The 19638-nt window shown below is 34.4% G+C and overlaps 1 protein-coding gene across 5 annotated transcripts in view; it reads right to left on the bottom strand.

The window, feature by feature from the left end:
- Positions 1-19638, bottom strand: part of WDR17 (WD repeat domain 17) — an 82708-nt gene that overhangs the window by 38366 nt on the left and 24704 nt on the right. For 2 of the 5 annotated variants that reach the window (XM_040700192.2, XM_040700193.2), the window contains exons 11-30: positions 18929-19011; positions 17968-18054; positions 16211-16375; positions 15714-15916; positions 15482-15631; positions 15253-15383; positions 13441-13566; positions 12165-12320; positions 11815-11879; positions 11283-11415; positions 10173-10264; positions 9284-9383; positions 7631-7770; positions 5685-5705; positions 4410-4521; positions 3632-3773; positions 3447-3549; positions 2396-2497; positions 937-1032; positions 540-744 (exon numbers count right to left, since the gene is read on the bottom strand). In XM_040700192.2, coding sequence (XP_040556126.1) covers positions 540-744; positions 937-1032; positions 2396-2497; positions 3447-3549; positions 3632-3773; positions 4410-4521; positions 5685-5705; positions 7631-7770; positions 9284-9383; positions 10173-10264; positions 11283-11415; positions 11815-11879; positions 12165-12320; positions 13441-13566; positions 15253-15383; positions 15482-15631; positions 15714-15916; positions 16211-16375; positions 17968-18054; positions 18929-19011 — 2412 coding nt within the window. Of the gene's footprint in view, positions 1-539; positions 745-936; positions 1033-2395; positions 2498-3446; positions 3550-3631; positions 3774-4409; positions 4522-5684; positions 5706-7630; positions 7771-9283; positions 9384-10172; positions 10265-11282; positions 11416-11814; positions 11880-12164; positions 12321-13440; positions 13567-15252; positions 15384-15481; positions 15632-15713; positions 15917-16210; positions 16376-17967; positions 18055-18928; positions 19012-19638 lie in introns of those variants that run through there. The other 3 variants (XM_046940687.1, XM_040700198.2, XM_040700199.2) reach the window with 3 other exon arrangements.

Genomic DNA, 19638 nt, shown 5'->3' with positions numbered 1-19638 from the left:
CTCCATCTAGTTTTCCCAGAAATATGAAAAAGGCATCATAAGGGCAAGCATATTTTGATCTTAAAACTCTATGCAAGTGAAAAATAAAAATATTTGAATATTCAACTTTTAATATCTACCTTTAATTAATCAGTTTTAAGTTTCATACTATGTGTTTCCATTACGATTAATAATAACAACAGAATAATGTCAGTATGTGGTTGAACATGACATTTTTACTCAAGCTGCAATGAGATAAGGATATAAATGAGGTAATTTATTCTAGGATAAGTAAGAATATAAAAAGAGAACATTTAGCAAAATGTGGCTATGTTTTTTCCATGAACACTAAGAAGTTTTGGATTGGTAAACTGGGCAATTATTTGGCTGGACAATTCTTTATATAGCCTTATTTATATAGCAGATCTCAGCACTTGTCCTTATCTTCAACTTCTGCTACTGTGACAATAAGAAAAATATTCTTCTTTGTACATGATGGTATGTACCTTAGATTTACGGTAACCTCATTGATACTCAGTGCTAACACCAAGATGGGTTACCTTGGCTCTCTGGAACTGTACCTGTATCCTTAGCCCTGTCAAACAAGAGATGTGAACATCTGAATGACTGGGAAGATTTGATCCAGTGACGTAGTCAGGCCCAATCATTCCTTTCAGAGGTTCCTCTTGTATTCGTGATACCAGTATTGAATACACCTTTTTCTGTGACTCAGATGGTGGAGTGCATGGCAATTCATTGGTAGGTCTGTGAAAAAAGAAAAAGAAAATTTTTTTTTTCAGCCACACATTATAATTTGTTTTGGAAACTAACATCCACAAAATATTAACTTTTCAAAATATTAATATAAAGATTTTATGAAGGAGATAATATTGCATTCATAACAAAACATTTAAATGTTAGTAGAATCATCATACTAAGTTTGTATTTTCCACCTACTTGGTTGATTGAGTGAAGGCTCTCCATGCACCTAGTTCCTCAGACAGCTGTTCGATTTTCAACGGTACAGATACTTTACGTCTTTTTAAAAGCTGACTGAAAAGGAATGAAAATAAAGTCCAAGTCTAACAATGCATATTTTCTTCAAAGAAAAACACATGATCCTTCATGATAGTTGCCAGTATGAAGCCACAGAAATATTAAATTACTAGATAGGTGAAATACCTTTTCTTTTAAACTGGTCTTTAGTTATCCCAATTTATACCTTATTTAAGCTTATCTGTAACTATCTTAATTTTTTTTTTTTCTCTCTTTAAGAGGCCCTTCGATACTCTAAGGCTTTTATTTCCTAATAATGACAAGCTAACTAAAACTAAGTGCATGTATATAATTGATGTGAAGCAATATCATCTGGAGCAAAGCCAAAACAGGCTGCATTATGAAATCAAGGACATCTCGAACATGGCTTTGTTACCCAGCAAGAATAAAATCAGAAAGGTTTGAGCGCGCCAAATTGTGAGGGAGATGTTATTGCTAGAAATGGCAATTAGTCAGATGGACAGCAGAGAGGAAGACTAAATAGTAGTGGTTACATTTTTGAAGGAGGAATACTGGAGTACTGCATATAAACATTTCATTTAGCAGATTAACAGAGATTATTGATCTTAATCCATTCAAGTCAAGTGGATTGACTTAATTCAGTCAAGTCCAAGTGGGTCAAGTGAAGGCAGCTTGGGCTGGGTTAAGTGGTTCAGGTCAAGTGGGGTCTTATCATGTCAAGTGAGCCAAGTGATGTCAAGTGGGCGGAGTCAAATGGGCCACATCAGGTAGGGTCAAGTAAGTGGGGCCACGTCAGTGAGGTTAAGCCAAGTCACATCAGATCAAATGCACAAAGTCAAATCAACTCAGGTCAACTTGGTGAAGTCAAGACGAGCAGGCAAGGCTATGTCAGGTCAAGTCATGACTGGGTTGGGCAGGACCAAGAGGAGTCAAGTGTGCTAGACCAAGCAAAAAGCTTGCAGATAGGGAATATTAGCTCACTGAGTACAAGAAGGTTTCACGGTGGGAAAGGAAGCAAGTGCACAGTCACAAGCTCTGAAGTCACAGCTTGTACTTGATGCTACCGAGCAAGTCTTCACAAGAGGTCTACACAGATACAAAATTAAAACAACATACAATTGTACATGGAAGGAATGCTCATCTAAAAACTAGCTTTTCTTACACAACCAAGTGTTTTACTGACATCATTAATTCAGAACTTATTGAACTAACTCGAAAACTTGTACTTTCATAATGCACAAAAAGAGTAAAGAAGGCTCCGCAGCAAACAGAGGTACACCACTGTACCTTTATCACAGAACAGGGACCTCATGTTTTTTGTGGAGAATCATCGTCTACCTATAGCATATACTATAAAAGGAACTGAGATTTCAAAGTGTTACTAAAAGCATAATATTACCTTGTATATTCATAAAGTGCAGGTACAATGCTATTGTACTGTCTTCTGATAGCAAGTAAAGCACCGATGTAACCACACAAAATTAGCAACTCATTCCGAAATCTATAAACAAACAAGTATTAATCATGAACAATAATGATTTCAAGCATTTGAAAAAATCATTAAACTCACAATTAAATACATAATTTTAAAACCTATCTTATTAGTCCATCTTTTGTGAGGAATACATGCCTGCTAATTATGTTTAGTTTCTGTGTGATGTAACTGTTATTACATTTCATCTGCTTTGTACTGATACAGAATCACAGAGGTTGGAAAAGACTTCTAAGATCATCCACTCCAACCATCCACCGACCACCAATATTTCCCACTAAACCAAACTATTACATTTTAGCATATGTAAGTTAATAAGCCCAGTCACATAGCGTTACAAAAATAGTGGTACTCAGACCTTTCGATACAATAAAACGTTAAAATTTAATTAAAATTGCTCCATATTGTATGGTCTTAAGTACTGTCATTTTTCCCCACAGACAAGAGTTAAACTTTCTGCTCATTTTAGTTCTTCATATACATCTGTGCATGCATCCAGGCCTAGTTTAAACCATCTTTTAATGAATGATGAAACATAGTAACCTAAGAATTTTAGAGTTAATTTTAAGACTGACAGTTTGAATTTCCTTAACACTTCGACATAAAAGCACACTGTGTGTAGTACCACTGCTCTTTTTCTTCAAAAAGCTGAAACAAGAACTAATCAAAGCAAGCTTCTCCAAATAAGACCAATATTGACTCACCCACTGTACATGCCTGCCAAAGTAGCAGGCAAATCTCTTTTATTCTTTTTGCTAAACCTTGAAAATTTAGGAAAATTCCACATTCAGTTCTCCAGGCTGGGAATTAACCTATTGGTTGCAATCTGTTTGTACCACTCTTCTGGTCAACAAAAATGATACTAACAGTTTGTACCTATAGATTTTTTTTTTTTTTTAATTCCAGAAGTTTCTGTTAGTGAAACTTCCACTTTCATAAATATGGAAAACATACTCACTGTGTACAGTTATTCAACATTAATTGTTCAGTGCGAATATAACTTAGAAGGTCGAGGTATGGACAGACTGAATCTAAAGTCCAATCTGAGCCACAGAGTTGTTCTGTTCAAAAATAGAAAAAAATAATTGAAGAGACAAGCTATACAAATTAATTATGCTTAAAGAAGTTTCTTCATTAAAGTACCTTTCACATACTGAATGCCAATAGGGAGAGCTTTTTCTGGTTCACTGCTTAGCAGATAGTACTTTATAGTTTCAAATATATCACCGTCTGCCTCAGTTGTTTCTGCCAATCGCATACACTCTTCTACATCAGGAAGATTACACTAGAAAACAATGATTTTGCTAAAGCATTATTATAATATTTAAAGAATTACCTAAGATGCACAAAAATACATAACATTAAGATCAATCTCTCTCTGAAGAGATATTGTTTGAAAGATATACCTCCATACATTAGGCATTAAGAAAGCTACTTAGACCAGAGAACAACAGAGATGGTTCTCTAACTTTAACATGATTAATATCTGTGTCTGTTGTTAGTGATTGTGAACTTGTTACTACTGCTTAATAGATGTTGAACATTAAGGGAGTTAGTGGAACAGACTCTTTCACTACTGAAAAGAGGAGAGGGAGGATTCAAGGAAGTTACAGATGTAAAACAATTCAGGGTATCAATAAAGGTGCCCTACCAAGATCTGGTTAGGCTACACATAAGTGACGAGGAGGCTATGAACCCTACAGACAAGTAATCCTGATGATCATAAGCTACTTGTGGAAGTAACCTATGCCATGGAAATGCTGCACAAAATAGAAAACAAGATTAAGTATACAACATATAAGACTGTTAGTGACAAAATCATCTTACAATTTTATATGGCCTTGGCCTTAAATGTTCTGAAATTAAGAAACAAACCAATACACAAGCTCTTAGCATTCAGGTGAATTCTTTTTCACTGTACCTTTTCATGTAGGTCATTTCTTTCAGCTGTGCATCCAGGATAAAAAGCACAAAGTTTTATCAACTGCAGTTTATTATCAGGAATCATCATAAGAAGATCAGCTGCTAAGTCCCTGCATAAACACAAGACAACATGCAGTTACTCTTAATGGTTTGTAATAGGAGGAAATTCTTTCACATTCTTTCTAGTTTACAGAAGAAAACAAACAAACAAAGCTACTTTCATATGAGAGCAAAAGCAACAAAGCAACTAAGTCTCTGAGTCTATTTTTGGTGTAATAAACAATGCTTAAGATTTCGATCTTAAGCAACTTACTAAAAAAGCCTAAAGAGGGATGTTCTACTTCTTGCTTCCCTTCTATCTCCCTTTCCATTCCTCTGTCTTTCTGATCCTGATTTCCCATCTCTCATGTCACTCTCTATCGCCCCTTCCTCTGATACTCTTATCACCACAAGATAGGAAGATTCAGGTCACTGACTTTCAAAAAAAAAAAAAAAAAAAGAAAAAATCTATTCACCTTTTTTGGGGGGGAAGGCATACATTAATTTTCTGTGGCTTCAGTTGGTTGAATTTAACACTTGTGTGTCAAAACCATCTCAAACTCAGATGCAGGAATACATGAGAAGGGATGGGAAGGGAGAGTAGGATCATTCCAGTTTGTAAGAAGGACATTACTGTTGCTTTGTCATAAAAGTACATGCTCTGTAAAACTTTGAGAACTCAGGAGGGTAAAAGGCTTCTTAGAGCACCAAGACATCAGCATAAAGCATCACTCAGTCATTTGGAATGGCTACAGCTTCTGCAATATTACAGAAGAGATTATGCAACAAAGGAATTGGATACTCATTTTCACGCTTCAGAACTGAAGAACTGTGCTTTAGCAAACTGACACTTCTAACGTTCTTTACTTCTTGTTTAATCCAATAACAAGAAGCAACAGGAGGGAGACACATGAAAATATTAATCAACTACTTTGAAGAAATATTAGATTGAGCTTTTAATTATTCTGGTTGCTCTGTCCATGCAAGCATCATTTCTCCTGTGACCCACAAGACCGACTTGCCCCTGGGTAAGCCAAAAGCTCTCACTGAGTTCCCTTGACTTTTCAGAATGCAATCCTTGGCTTTAGAATGTTAAGTTCCTGTCCAATATTTATAATCGCTTTTTATCCTACATTAAAGCACTGACTGTGATTAAGTAATGAGGACATGGGACTTATTTTCAGCATTAGTAAAATTACACACTTCTCCCTCTTTCTAGAAACAAACAAAATACCTGTATCCGAGTGATGGAAAGCTAAAAGGAAGACATTGAAACAGTAATGAACAAATCTTGAACAAATTTTTGTTTTGTATTCTTACTTTGAATACAGAGGAAATTTTGAATAGAAAATAACTAAATAACAGCAAATCCAAGAATCAGGTAAGACTACTTGAATAATAGAAGAAATTTTTCCAGTGCCTTTTGGCAACCTAACAGACCTAAGACCAAAAGATCTCTGTAAGATGCATTATACTATTACTATGAAATAGCCACTTTTCCAAGACACAAAAAGAGCCTGTGAGAATACAGTATATTTCACAAATTTTCAAGATTTCAGAGGGTAGTGAGGTACTGGAACAGGCTGCCAGGAGAAGCTGTGGACGTCCCATCCCAGGTGGCATTCAGGGTTGGGGTTCAATGGTGTCCTGGGCAGCTAGACCTAGTGGGTGGCAACCCTGCTTATGGCAGGGTGGTTGGAAAAAAAATCACCTTTATGAACAATAATTTTCATATATTTTTTAATTGATTAGCAACTGCTGAAAACTGAAATCAAACGTTCATTAAAAAAATCAAATAAACACTCATATAATGGCCTCAAATTGTGTTACATATAATATTTTTTAAGAATCAAATTGAAAAAAAATATTTAGTACCAAGAAAAAAATAAGGTGGCTGTATCAGGTTACACAAAATTCAGTATTTCAAATAAAATATTACTAGCCTTCTAAAGAAAGGTCATTTTAGCTGTATTTATGTACTAAACAAATACAATTAAATTAAAATGGTGTTCATAAACTCTCACTCATTTTCTCTAAACAGTTGCATGTTTTTCCTGTGGCTGCAGATTGGGAAGGGACGTGCATATTTAGTTTTGATGTTTTTGTTTGGATTTCATATTTTCAAGCATTTCTAGAAAAAACATTCAATCAGAAATTGATTTCAATAGTAATCAACCTTGTGATATTCCTTGAGGTCTCTACAATGTTTCTCTGAAATGAAATGTTTCTAGCTGGTGGATATCCCTTAAAACAAGAACCTGTATAAAGAAGTGAGCTCTTCAAATAAGCTCGGAGGCTGTCAAGCTCCATCTTCCCCACGCATGATCACATGAATACAGAAAACCAAAGGATACTAAGCTATCCTGTCAGTATCTGTATTACAAAATATGAAGAGGCTCATGAGTCTCTATCTTTTTATTTGCCTGAGCAAGCTAAGTTTAGAAGCAAAACTAAGGCCCAATCACACCAGCTTAAATACATGGTCTATTGAATGTTAATTCTGAAATACCGTACAGCTGCCAAATATATCTTAGCAACATTTTGTTTTATTGGTAGACAACAAAAAGACCAAAACCATATCTTTCAAAGCAAAGACACCACAAAGAAGAAGAAGAAATCTAGCAGAGAAACGAAGTTTCCCCGTATGCAACAGAGAAATAACCTAGTCCTCCAGCATTAAACAGTAATCCTGTTTCATCTTTAAGTCGTCAGCTACCCTGTATATCCAATATCAGTATAAAGTAATTCCTCAGTCTCTTGTGATTTTAAATTGTCAAACAAGTACTTAAAATCACTTTGCAGATCCTGCTTATACTTCGATGTCTTTTGACTTTGTAATTCAATACTAGCCTTACTCTGTCCAAAGCAGTCACTTTTACCCAGTACAGACTAGGACTTACTATCCTAATTAGTGCCTAAATAGATATCTAGCTTTTTCAGTCCTTCTCATACTGTAAATGACAGCAACTCTTCTCTCACTTAAAGTTCACACAATGTATTTTGAGATTAAAGTAGAATGTTTGCATTCTCTATGCTTCATAGGTGCAGTTTTTATTCAAATTCAGCAGAAATCTACCCACTCGCAGTGGCCTGGTGTATGTAAATTTCAGTATGAGACACACCATTATTTTTTCAGGGGAAGGGAATAAATAAATCTTCTTTGGAGTAAAAAATTCTTACCATGTTGTTACTGTCATACATTTTCTTGCTAGTAATTCTAGGGCATAATGTGTTGCTTGCGCTGCACTTTCTCCTAAGACAGTACCCACACTGATTGCCAACTCCAGTTCATTTCCACGAATCAGGTTTGCCATTGCAAGCTTGCTCAATAAAAAAATTGTATCATTAAAGGACACAATCATTTTCGAGGATTCACCATGTTCAGCACATGACATTTATTTACAAGACTGCCTTTTTACAAAAGGAAATTTTTAAAAAAATACGCATTAATTAAATAAACTTTTCATATAAAATTTAGGCCTCTTGAATGAGTCAGTAATTATGTACCATGCGTTAATCAGCTTTCAAATAATCTAATAGATTTCCTTTCGCAGATGCTTCCTTCATTTGATCAGAGATTAAACTTCACACATAAAGGAATCACTATCATGTTTGTTAAGTTTTAGGTAAGTAAGGTAGTATTTGGAATAAATATTTCACCCCCCTTTTTGGTGAAATGGGTCTCAAAAAAAAAAACCAGGAATGTCTCTCCTGTACATATCCTCTGGGTAACTGGAGTTGCTGATAGGAATAGTAGAACATTAAACAGTAAGACTATAAAAAACTTCAAACATATAACTTGAAATGCAGATATTAACTGACAACTCGCTCTTCAGAGAAAGAAGATTGAATTTTACTCATTTGGAGGAACAGAAAAGTAAGAACATGTTGGATCAGAAACAAAGACTAAAGAGATAATGCTGTGATAATGTATATATGCAAGATATCTAGGTACAGTGTATTCTGTTATAAAAACACACTGCATTTACTAAAATTCAATTAAACAACAACATACTATGAGGGCTGCTCTGAAAGCAATGTCACCTATTTTATTATGTTGCCCCATGATGTCAGAAGCAGATGTTAATGATATAGCAGTAGAGGTTGAATGTTCCCACCAATATCCCATGAAATGTTTTTACTGCGTATCAGATGGCAGCAGAGGGGTAGTCTGACAAAATGGTATTTGACATGGAATTGCACATGAAGCAAAGATGTGCAATTTAATTCCTCTGTGTGGAAAAAGAAAATGCACCCACTGACATTCATTGATGCTTGCTGCATGTTTATAGAGACCAAACAGCAGATATTAGCACAGTGAAGAGCTTTGTGGGGCTTTTCAGCAGTGGCAACAGCAGGTCACCTTCACTAGTCCATACAGTTACAAGAAGAGCATGCAGGCTCTTGCTCATCACTGGAGAAAATGCATAGCTAATGGTAGCAACAAATAGTGTTCTGTTGCTTAGAATTTGCTGTATCAGTGTTACTGTGCTCTTTGCATCTGTTGTTGTTTCCATGGAAATAATCAGGAAGCATTACTTTTGGAGAAACCTTTGTGTTCACGAGAGAAATCTTGAATTTATAAAATAAAAATAAAAAAATCAGGGGATTTTGCCACTACCTTCAATATTGTAAAGATCAAGCCCGCATATAAAGAAATACAAAGCAAAAACCAAGTTTAACTAGTTTTACTAGAATTTAGTAAGCAGCTCACACATTTGGAAAAACAAAACACGAACCAAATCATTATATGTGGCGATATAAAAAGTCAATGTTGGCCTCTGCAAATAAAGAGTTAAAAAGAGAAAACAGAAAGAAGAAACGAGGAGTTACCTCTATGTTTTCAACAGCCAGATGGCAACATGCGGCAAGCACTGCATGGCCATCTTGGAAATACCATTCTGCCAGTTCTTCATTGACCTTCTGAAGAAGCCTGCAGTTAACAACATATGAACTCAGCAAAATCACTTTAAGATCAGAATTGTTTGGCTCTGAACTTATATACAAGTTTATTCCTGTATCCTCAAATTTCTATATCTGAATTACAAATAGTGACACTGTAGTAAAAAATGCTACTGGTTTGAACTGACTCCATCTATGCTCATGCACGTTCAAGTGGATTAGTTTCACAAAATCAACACCAGTACGGAAATGTCTCAGACTGAGGAAGGAGAAATACAATACGTGGGTATTCCTCCTGCACTTGTGAATACTGCATAAGTCTCTCCAAGTGCTTAAAACCTATGAAGGTACATGCAGTAACTACACAGACTCCAAGCTCCTTCTGTTAGCAAATGTACAGCTTGATAATGTCATAGAGGCTTCTGAGCATTGTTCTGAATGAGGAAAGTAACATGGATTGTGAGGAAAAACACCAAAGCTTTCAGGAAAATATATGGTCTCTCAGACATTACTGAATAATAAAACTTACTCTACGCCTTCCAAAAGTTCTAATGAAATAAAGCTAAATGTTTAAAGACATATTTAAATGCATAAGAATGCTCCTTGCTATTGTAATACATGTATATGGAAAAACAAACAGCCAGAAAGGGGCAATACAGGGGAGATTATACAGTGTAGCATATGTCAGTGGACAACTGGCTCCATTAGATAAATACTAGAAGATGTAATACTTTGTTGTCAAATTCTGTATTGCTGGTTCCAAATTACTACTAAGGTTTACTCCACTTGATACTTTTAGTTATAAACTACAACAACTTACACATTATAATCATCTGTATTGTTTAAATCAGAATTTGAAGATCCACTCATCGTGGAGAGCGGTGACATTTGCATATTTCCCTCACAAGCTGCCTGGAAGAGAATAAAGTGACAGATTCATTAAAATGTCAATTATAACCAATAATGTGATTTTCAACAAGAATAAATCTGAGCTCTCTAAAAATTCTTCTAAAGCCCAAGTACAGCAAAAGAAATGTTTAAATCAAACCTATTCATAGCTAAATTTTAGCCTGGTTTTAATCAGCTACACAAGAAATTTTACAGAAGCAAGAGGTCTTTTCCTTCCTATGAATTTGTAGACATTTTTTTCAGCTTTTGAATCATCAAATGGATAGTGAGGGGCTGCTAGCTTGACTTTTTACTCCCCTAGGAACAAATGACTGTGACTGGAGGATGAACTGGACATACTTTAGTAGGCATACCAGCAAATCTGGAAAAGCCAAAGCAGCATAAGCAAAGCCTTTTTTGCTTCTTTGACACATTTTAAGAACCCTGACAGTTTAAGAAGCTGTATTAAGCAGGAAAAAATTACTCATAGAATAAAGGAATAGGGATACATGGAAATGAATTACCACTCTTGCATGTTTTGCATACCCTTCAACTTGCATTTACACGCATACTTTTACTGCTTTATTGCATTAATTTAAAAGGTTACCTGAATACAAGTGCTGATTTTCTACATTTATTACTACTGCAGCTGAACAATTTCAACCTAAGATTCTGGAGGAAGAAGTATAACTAAGGCTTTGATAGAAAAACATGAGAAACTGTAAAAGACCTAAAAGAACAGATTGATAAAAATCCGGTTATATATATCTATTTTTTACTTTAACCTAGCACTAATCACCAGTTTTTATTATAACTGCCTCATTGAAATTTAGAAGAATCGGGCTTAAAATGAGTATGAGATACGTGTTTATGATTTCTTAGTAAGAAGTGGCCAGTAGAGCATGAAAGTAAAAAGCAGGGTTTCATTACTTAGCAATTTTACGAAATTGAACAGAGCTAGCCTTTTAAATATGCTTGTCATCTTCAGGGTCAGAAATGAATAGCTAAATGTTATTATATATACCAGTGTGTGTAATAATACCTGTGCAACAAGCAGAGCCTCTTTAAGCTGCCCTCTTGAAGTAAAGAAAGCAACTAGTTTCTTCACATCTCCAGTAGCTATACAGTATGGGATGACATCATCATTTTCTTCCTGAATTAACTGATCAGCTCTCCTAATTAAACAAATGAATAAATAAACAAGAAAGATCTACATATATAATTGACCACTAAACTTTATATAACTTCATCTAACACCCATACTGTAAAGTTCACTGAAACACATCTGCATTTCCAAATTGCAGAAGATGCAAACTCTAAGGATACTGCACGCTACCAAAGTTTCGAGTTAAACTTGTAGTTCATGCTTAACTTTTTAACTTGACATCCACAACCACATTTGCTGCTGAAATCCCTGACAGTTTCAGGCCAAAGCTTACTGAAAAAAAAAGTAACATTGCTAGACTGTTGTTAGAGAAGTCAGTTAATACTAATACTAGTATTTAGTCTTACTACTTGTTTGTGTTACTTTAAGTACAGAAGCTACAACTCAGCACGTATTTTCATCACTTTACCTTTGCATTAACTTCCTCCAATATTTCATCGATACACCAGGTGCAACTGAGAGTGCTTTATCCCACTAGAAGAAAGCAGCAATATGTTTTTCCTGATGATTGTACTTTGGGAAATAACTGTATCTTTAACTATTTTTTATATTTCTTCCATTACAATAAATTTGTCAAAATGTTTAAAAAAGTAATGAGCTACAGATTAGTCTTTGTATGTTAAAAACAATATAACTGGAGCAAGATCACTTTTCAAGATTTATTGTCCCTTTTGTTGCCAATTCATACTGTTATGAATACCAGCTGGTTTTCATGATCTTCTGTATTTAATTCTGTTCAGTAATGTTCTGATATTTTACCTCTCCAAGCTCTACCATCAGTTCACAATACCGCTGAATTTGTCCTAATCTTAAATGTATTTCTGCAGCTTCTTTAAGCCTTTCCTTTTTACTTGGTGCACCAATACCACCTCCAAACTTGGACATTTTTACTGCTGTCAGTTCATGCGCTTCAGACTGATAAAAAAAAAGGTAAATTAAGGAAAAAAAAAAAAGAAATAATCCAGTTAGTTTTCTATGATGAAAACAAGTTTTCTTAAGAATGCATTAAAGTCAAGCATTAAAATGGAATACAAAAGTTGTAATTTAAGATAAAAATTCTTCTCAGAATAGCGTAGACTTTCCTTGTTATCTCCTTCAATCTTTTACATATTTTTGTTTCATTCTCAACCATTCTCTCATACATAATACTAACTCACCCGAATGTCCATTACAAACATCTCTCTATTTTGAATCTAAAATGTTCTTGGAAATCATACTTATTACTCTTCTGTTGATTTCCAAATAAAGAAAGAATAAAGGCAGTGGATTTAATGTTCTGCCACGTCTCACTGACCATACAACCAATAATTAACTGGTATTCTAACAACTGCAATTTCTATATTGGTTTAAGAGGTAAGACCAAATTTCTCCATCTGGCAGAGTCTGAGAAATAAGCTGCAAAAGGATCACAACTAACATTAGAAAGCAAAAATAAACTTCACATTTCATGAATTCTCAATTTTTAAATTCTACCATGAATGCACATGAGAGCACGTTTAGCTCTTTATATGCTTATATTTCAACATATACAATATTGAACAAACCGCAACCATTCTTTGCAGTTGCAGTTCTTTATCTACATTGTGGTTTACTTTGGAAATGTCAGCTGCTGAGAAAGGCAAACTATTTTGTTTGTGGTTTTGTTTTCAAACCAAACTCTTACTTTTTTGTTACTATGTAGCTGTTGAGTTTACAGTTAACATCTGCAATAGAAATTTTTTTATAACCAGAGCCTTAAGATACATAAGGCTACTCCTTAATTGAGTCTAGTGACTTATGCAAAGAGTCTATATAACAAAATATTACTTTACTGAATATAGCTTAGAATTTTAATATAACATTTATCAAATCACTACAGACTCACCTAGAAGCCCCTGTTCTAACAATCAGTATTGCATAGAGAACTGATATTGAACAAAAATTTTCAGACATAAAATAAGTTGTGATCCTTCTGTAAAACATTACATGCTATTTTAAGACTGAAATAATAAATAGATTATTAACAATTTTCACATAACATTTATCTTTCACTTACCATTTTAAATCTAACAAGATGTTTGATATGCATAATTCCTTTGCAGTAATTTTGTGGAAGCAGACTATCATCCTGTCCTTTTATTACAGCAACTAAATCCCACAAATTTTTGCTGCCTCCTGGAGGCTAAAATTGTTATGGATGGAAAAGAAAGTTGTATTACAATAATATTCATGAGAAATGAAACTTGTAAAGACCTTGAAAAATGCTTGTTAGTCAATTCCAGACCATGTTACTATTAGAAGATTTACTATGAAGACATAACACTCAAGATAATACAACTCCTTCGTTTCTGAAGACAGAAGATATCATAAGATTCATGAATCTACATATTTGCTTATGTGTAGTCACAGCTGAAGGCTCACCATCCCCTTTTATTTTCAAGTGGATACTAGGTATGTTGTAATTAGTGTAGGCATAAAACAGTATCTGATGGGTTGCAACAGCTATCCAAGTAGATGTTTACTATCTTTTGTGGAAGAAAGGCATGAGCCAGTTTAACAGCAAAAAAAGTCAAAGTTCAACACAAAATCCAGTTTACTACATTAAAACTCCAAAGAGATGAGAGATGTCCCGTGCATGAGTTCTTACATGTTACAGTGATATTTTGTGGGTTTTTTTTCCTAAAATTTTAAACATTTATACTGGTCTAGTATTTCCCTCTGTAAAAGGAGGACAATAGCTTAATACTGAATTAATTCCTGAAGGGAATAAATAATTTAAAAAGCTTACAAAAAAAAAATCATTAAGCCTTTGACCTGAAGGAACTTTTTAAAGGATAACAAAATGACATGTTTAGAAGCCCAGTTACCAGAGCTGGTAAAAACCAGAGGAATCTACTCACAGCAGTTTTAAGCAGGTGCTAGACTCAAAAACCACTGAACACAGCTGATGAGAAAAATTTGTTCTCTGAAAATTGTAATATTTTGTAATAGTTTTATTCTAGAATTAACATTGGACATAAAAATGTAGCAATTTCATCAAACAAGGAATTGTATAAGAACATTTTAAAGGAATGGCCAGGAAATTTCAGGATTTGCAATTGAGGAAGAGTGTTACAGCATCATACCCTAAAATTTAGCCAGAAATCAAAGCATACAAATATTTTGTACTTTTTGTAACTAGGTCTTTGTAGATCAGTGTATTCATTTAAAGAACATTAGTATCTCACATAAACTGTAATTCTAGGATATTTTTGTCCTTATTCAACTTCAATTTCAGCTCCCATGCAGGTAAGTACTCACAGGGATTCAGAAGTTGATAATGTTTACTCAACTGCACCAAAAAACTGCAGTGATTTAAAGCAAATTTTACTTTGCAACAAAGCAACGTCAAGAGACGGACACCGGGGCAAAAGTGGTTCACAGCTGCCAGAAGGTAATACAGCAGTTTGGTATTATACAGACTTGGATAGTTTAAACCTTATCCAGCAACCCCTTGGCAGATTAAAATAAGAAAATTCAATGTAGTTTGATATGAAATGTATTTTCATTTTATTCAACAGAAAATTCTAATTTCTATCCTTATGAAAAATTAAGCTATTCCATCTATTTCCCTTTAAGAATGCTTGGTCTTCACCAATGACAAACAATTCAGTCATGAACATTTTTACATGCAGAATTGCTAAAAGAAAGATTTGATTTCTGCATGTTTTCTTAGTTCCCTTCAAGAAAGAGAGAAAAGAATGGTAGAAGACAAAAATTCTTGTTTGGGAGATTGATGTCAGAGGAGAAAGCTGGACAAACTGTCAACCTTATGCCATCTAACATCCTCAAGGTGTTGCAATGATCCTTAAGTTTGAAGAATACTTACTGAAAAACATTCTGAAAACCACCTTAGTTTTTCTCCTCGAGGATTTCCTATCATCTTTTCCACTTCTTGCTTAATATCTCTGGAAACTTTACCACAAAGCAAAGGAGGAGCACCGGATTCTACAGCACGATCTAATACACAAAAAGATTTACAAATTACATATGCATACATAATTTTAAGTACAGTAACATGTACAACATCAAAACAATTACATATGCAATTTACTTACCTATATTACCAATAACCTCATCCCAACATCTATCTGCTAAGATATTTATTGGTAGAGGATTTATAAGCGGTGTCAACGACCAAAGTCTCACAGTAGAGTCACGAGAGCAAGATGCCATAGTAAACGGTCGGCTAGGATGACATGTTAATCCTAGCAGAGATAGAATTTAAAAGTGTGGTCAAATATTTAAAAGTCATTTTAATACAGAAATAAAATATATTTTAAATATTACCATATACATCTGCACCATGATCATACACAGTGTCCAAGCATGTTCCATCCCTTGTGTCCCAGACTTGAATTGAATAGTCCCAACTGCCAGATATCAGAAGGTATGGAATTTCAGGATTCCACATCAATCCTCGTACCGGAGCTCTATGTCCACTAAGAATATTTATACAAGCATCCTGTGTATAATCCCATATTCGAACAGTACTGAAACAGGACACAAAAGACTTATGCTCATTAAATCATCTACTGAAATATGACTCTCTCTACTTTAGCAATATTCTAAGCTTCAGAATATGTATTTGTAGTATCTTTACAAAAGTAATTATAAAAGAGGCTGGAGACAATGCCGAGCATTCTGAATCTGACCTACAGAGAAATCTGAATGATTATATTATGCACAGAGCTTCTGAAAGTGCCAGCGGCACCAAGAGTACAGATCTTAAAAGTCATTCTAATAGCCCTATACTTGGGATCTTCTAGAAGTTCAGAAATACACACCCATCATCAGAGCCACTGCAGAGGATTCCTTCTCTCAGAGGAGACCACCGTACACGAAACACCTTTGCAGTATGTCCAGTAAAAACTTTCAGTGGTTGATCAGAGCTAGTTGCCAAGTAATAAACACGAACATTTTTATCCTCACAACCAGTAGCTATCATATCTCTACAAAATAAAAATCGTAAATCATTAGTCACCAGAATCATAAGTATTTATGGTTTTGGAGTTTAAATTGCAAAATATGCATCATTTATTTTTACTTTTAAAAATAATTTATTTTTGCTTGTCTTTTGTCTCTTTATAACGCCATCATTAATAACCCCATGAAATAAATGAAATCAGAAAAAAAGGATGGAGAATAGTGTTTGTACAGTAGTCTAATCAAGCATTTCTGAATATAGCGAGTATACTGTATTCAGAACTCAGAATAGAACTATTCCTAGATTGAACTACTGCTGCTTTACAATTTAATGAAAGAGAAAAAAGAAAGCAAAAGACATCTATAGACTGTGAGAGTTCATATTCATCTCAACACCCAGGTTTCAAAATTTTATTTCTACATATAAAGGGAGAGTGAAACAAGTATTCAAGAAGGGTAAGGCCTAAAACAGAACCTTTTTTTGCCTCTTTTCAGATTTCTTACACGTTATTAGAACAAAATACACATTAGGAAACAACAAGAAACAAGCTGACGAAATTCAGGGGAGAGGCAAAGAGCAGCCTTACTATGGCATTATTTTAAAAATCACTCATGCGAACTCCAATATTTATTAGAACTCCAGGTATTCACAAAAAATTCTTTACCAAGTTAAAGTCTTAAATTGATATATTCTGCTTTTCAAATACTACTACTTTTTTTTGTCATTAGGGTAAATGCTGCCATATACTGTTTTTCAATGCTTATTATCAGTTTATAATATTGCATGATGTACAAACATTTAAAATTTTAATGTAAGAGCTTCTTCATGTTATGCTTTGATTCACCTTCAGGCAGTTGCTTTCAAATTGAATATGTAAATTAATATAATAATTTAAGAACTCTAATAGACACATGGCTCTTATTCAGCTACATTTATTACTTATAGAGTCATAGAATCATTATCAACTATTCTGCAAAGCGTAGAGACATACTGGGCTCCTTCTAATGACACTTTAAAGAATGGCCACAGTTCACTAGATGCAAACTTGATTATAGCAAATTACGGGTATTTATAACTATCAAAGTAGTATAAAGTGTTGTCAGAACTGGACAGTTGGCAAGAATTAGACATGTATTAGGAGTGCATTAAATTTGTTATATTAAGCTTTTTGTGAGAAGGATCTAACAGCATGATTCTAGTATATAACACAGTACCATAGAAGCTGCCAGAACTGAAAGACATATTTTGCATTGTAATGGTTTTCCTACAAATAATTACCATCTGAGAGATGGAAATTTATTGGTTCAGGCATAATATGGTTCCCTAGTGGATGTCTAGGGCGTTCAACAGTAGTTTCAGAGATCCTCTAATTGCACTATATACATTTTCCAAACAAGTTACATAATGCCTTGTCATACAGGTTTGCCATTAAATGGCATCATAATCAGCTTGTTTTTCCTTCTTCTAGTTTAAAGATAGCTTCTTTAGGAATCTGTTAAGGAGTGTGTCAAAAAACTAGCATTCTGGGCAACGAAATACACTAATGTGAATGTAAAGTTGGTGGTAATCCATTTCAATAGTAAATAATATTAATTATCAGGGTTGTTTTTCACTCACTTGTTGTTTTTACTCCAGTCACAGCCAAACACTGCAGCTGGATGTTTGTACTTGTGAAGAACCTTGCCATCAATGGTTCGAATAATACTGAAACAATTACAACAGAATATTATGAGTAGGCTATCCAAAAGTCAAGTTTGATTCTATGCAAATAAGCCAGACAGCAACAAAAGTATACAGAAAGAAGCTTTTACTCCTACCCCTCAGCTACAGTACTATGTATTTCCCAGCAAAACATTTAATTGGACTCCATCATCTATGAAACATTCCTCCAGAGGAGCTGTAAAATTTTTACACTGTGGTACATCCCTCCCTAAAGAATTCCTACAGCTCAAAATTTAAGCCATTCTGATACAACAGGTATGCACAGATCTTTTAAAGAGATTGATTTATTTTTGTCAAGAATATAAAGTTTCTCCTCTTCTTGTTAGATTTCAGTTGAAAGATTTGAAAGAGCTGAAAGGAAAAGATTTTTAAAGGTACTGAAACACAATACACACAAAATTCTTCCTTGGCATTTGATAATTTTTGCAAATAAACTATTATCTTTCTATAACAATAAAACTGGAAATACCATTTTGTTCTATAATAGTGACTCCTAACAAAATTAAAAAAAACAAACAACAGAACACAAACAAAACAACGAAGACAAAGAGCAATAGCTTTTGGACAGTGTCTGCTCTATCTACAGATAAAAAACAAAGAATACTTCTTGCCAAATAAGATTTATGAAGAGGTTTCAGTATCAAAATGTCATAGACACCAGTCCTTTTTGAAACAGTTTCTTTATTATAATTTTTTAGATCATAAAAAGTATATCCTAGCAAATATAGGAGATTAGTATACTCCAAATTTTGTCCAGTGAGTATGGTTTTAAAATTAATCACTGATGATGATGTCAAAGTCTACTGGCTTGAGATGTGTATTTGTCGTTTTTTTTTTTTCTTCCAGTAACACTCACCAAAATCCATCATCGCTGCAGGTTGCTATTCTTTTGGAATCTTTATGACTCCAGGCAATGCAGAAGATTCCATTCTTTCCATGCTTCAAAAAATGCAAAATACCTATCAATAAGAAATAACTCACCCTTTTCTCTTATCTATTGACTCGTGTTTTTTTTCTTCTCCTACGTGCTTCAGCCCTTTTCTCCCAGTAAAGTGTAATGTACAAAGCCATATGAGGTCCCAGGTGTGTAAAGTTGTAATGGGAGACGTAGACAGTAGTAAAACTGTCCTAGTCTCCAGGATACATGAGACAAAATTGGATTAAGAGGAAGAATAAGCAACTCATGAATCTGAAGCTTGAATAAATGTTAACTACTTTATCAATGAAATTAGCGAGAATGAGTAACTGTGAAGACTTAAGTGAGATGTGCATCAGGACGAGTGGTCAACACCAGATGTTTAGTAGTAGCAATGTGCCAATCTTCTGATGTGTTAGAACTCTTGAATGGCTGTTTATTTTATTACAGACATTTTTCTCTACATTTGTCTTCTTAAACAGCAGCCTTTTCCTCTGACACAGATGTAGTCACAGGTAACTAGGTCTAACACAAAGACTAGAGCTATATGTTGAGAACACATAAAACAGTAGAGAATACTACAAAACCTTGCATGCTGCTTGCATGCGTGCGTGCTCTGTCAATAATAATCATGCTGCTGCTCCCAGGAC

Source organism: Gallus gallus, chromosome 4 (genome assembly GCF_016699485.2).
Source record: "Gallus gallus isolate bGalGal1 chromosome 4, bGalGal1.mat.broiler.GRCg7b, whole genome shotgun sequence".
In the NCBI taxonomy this organism is placed as follows: Eukaryota; Metazoa; Chordata; class Aves; order Galliformes; family Phasianidae; genus Gallus; species Gallus gallus.
This window is presented reverse-complemented; position numbering and strand designations above follow the sequence as displayed.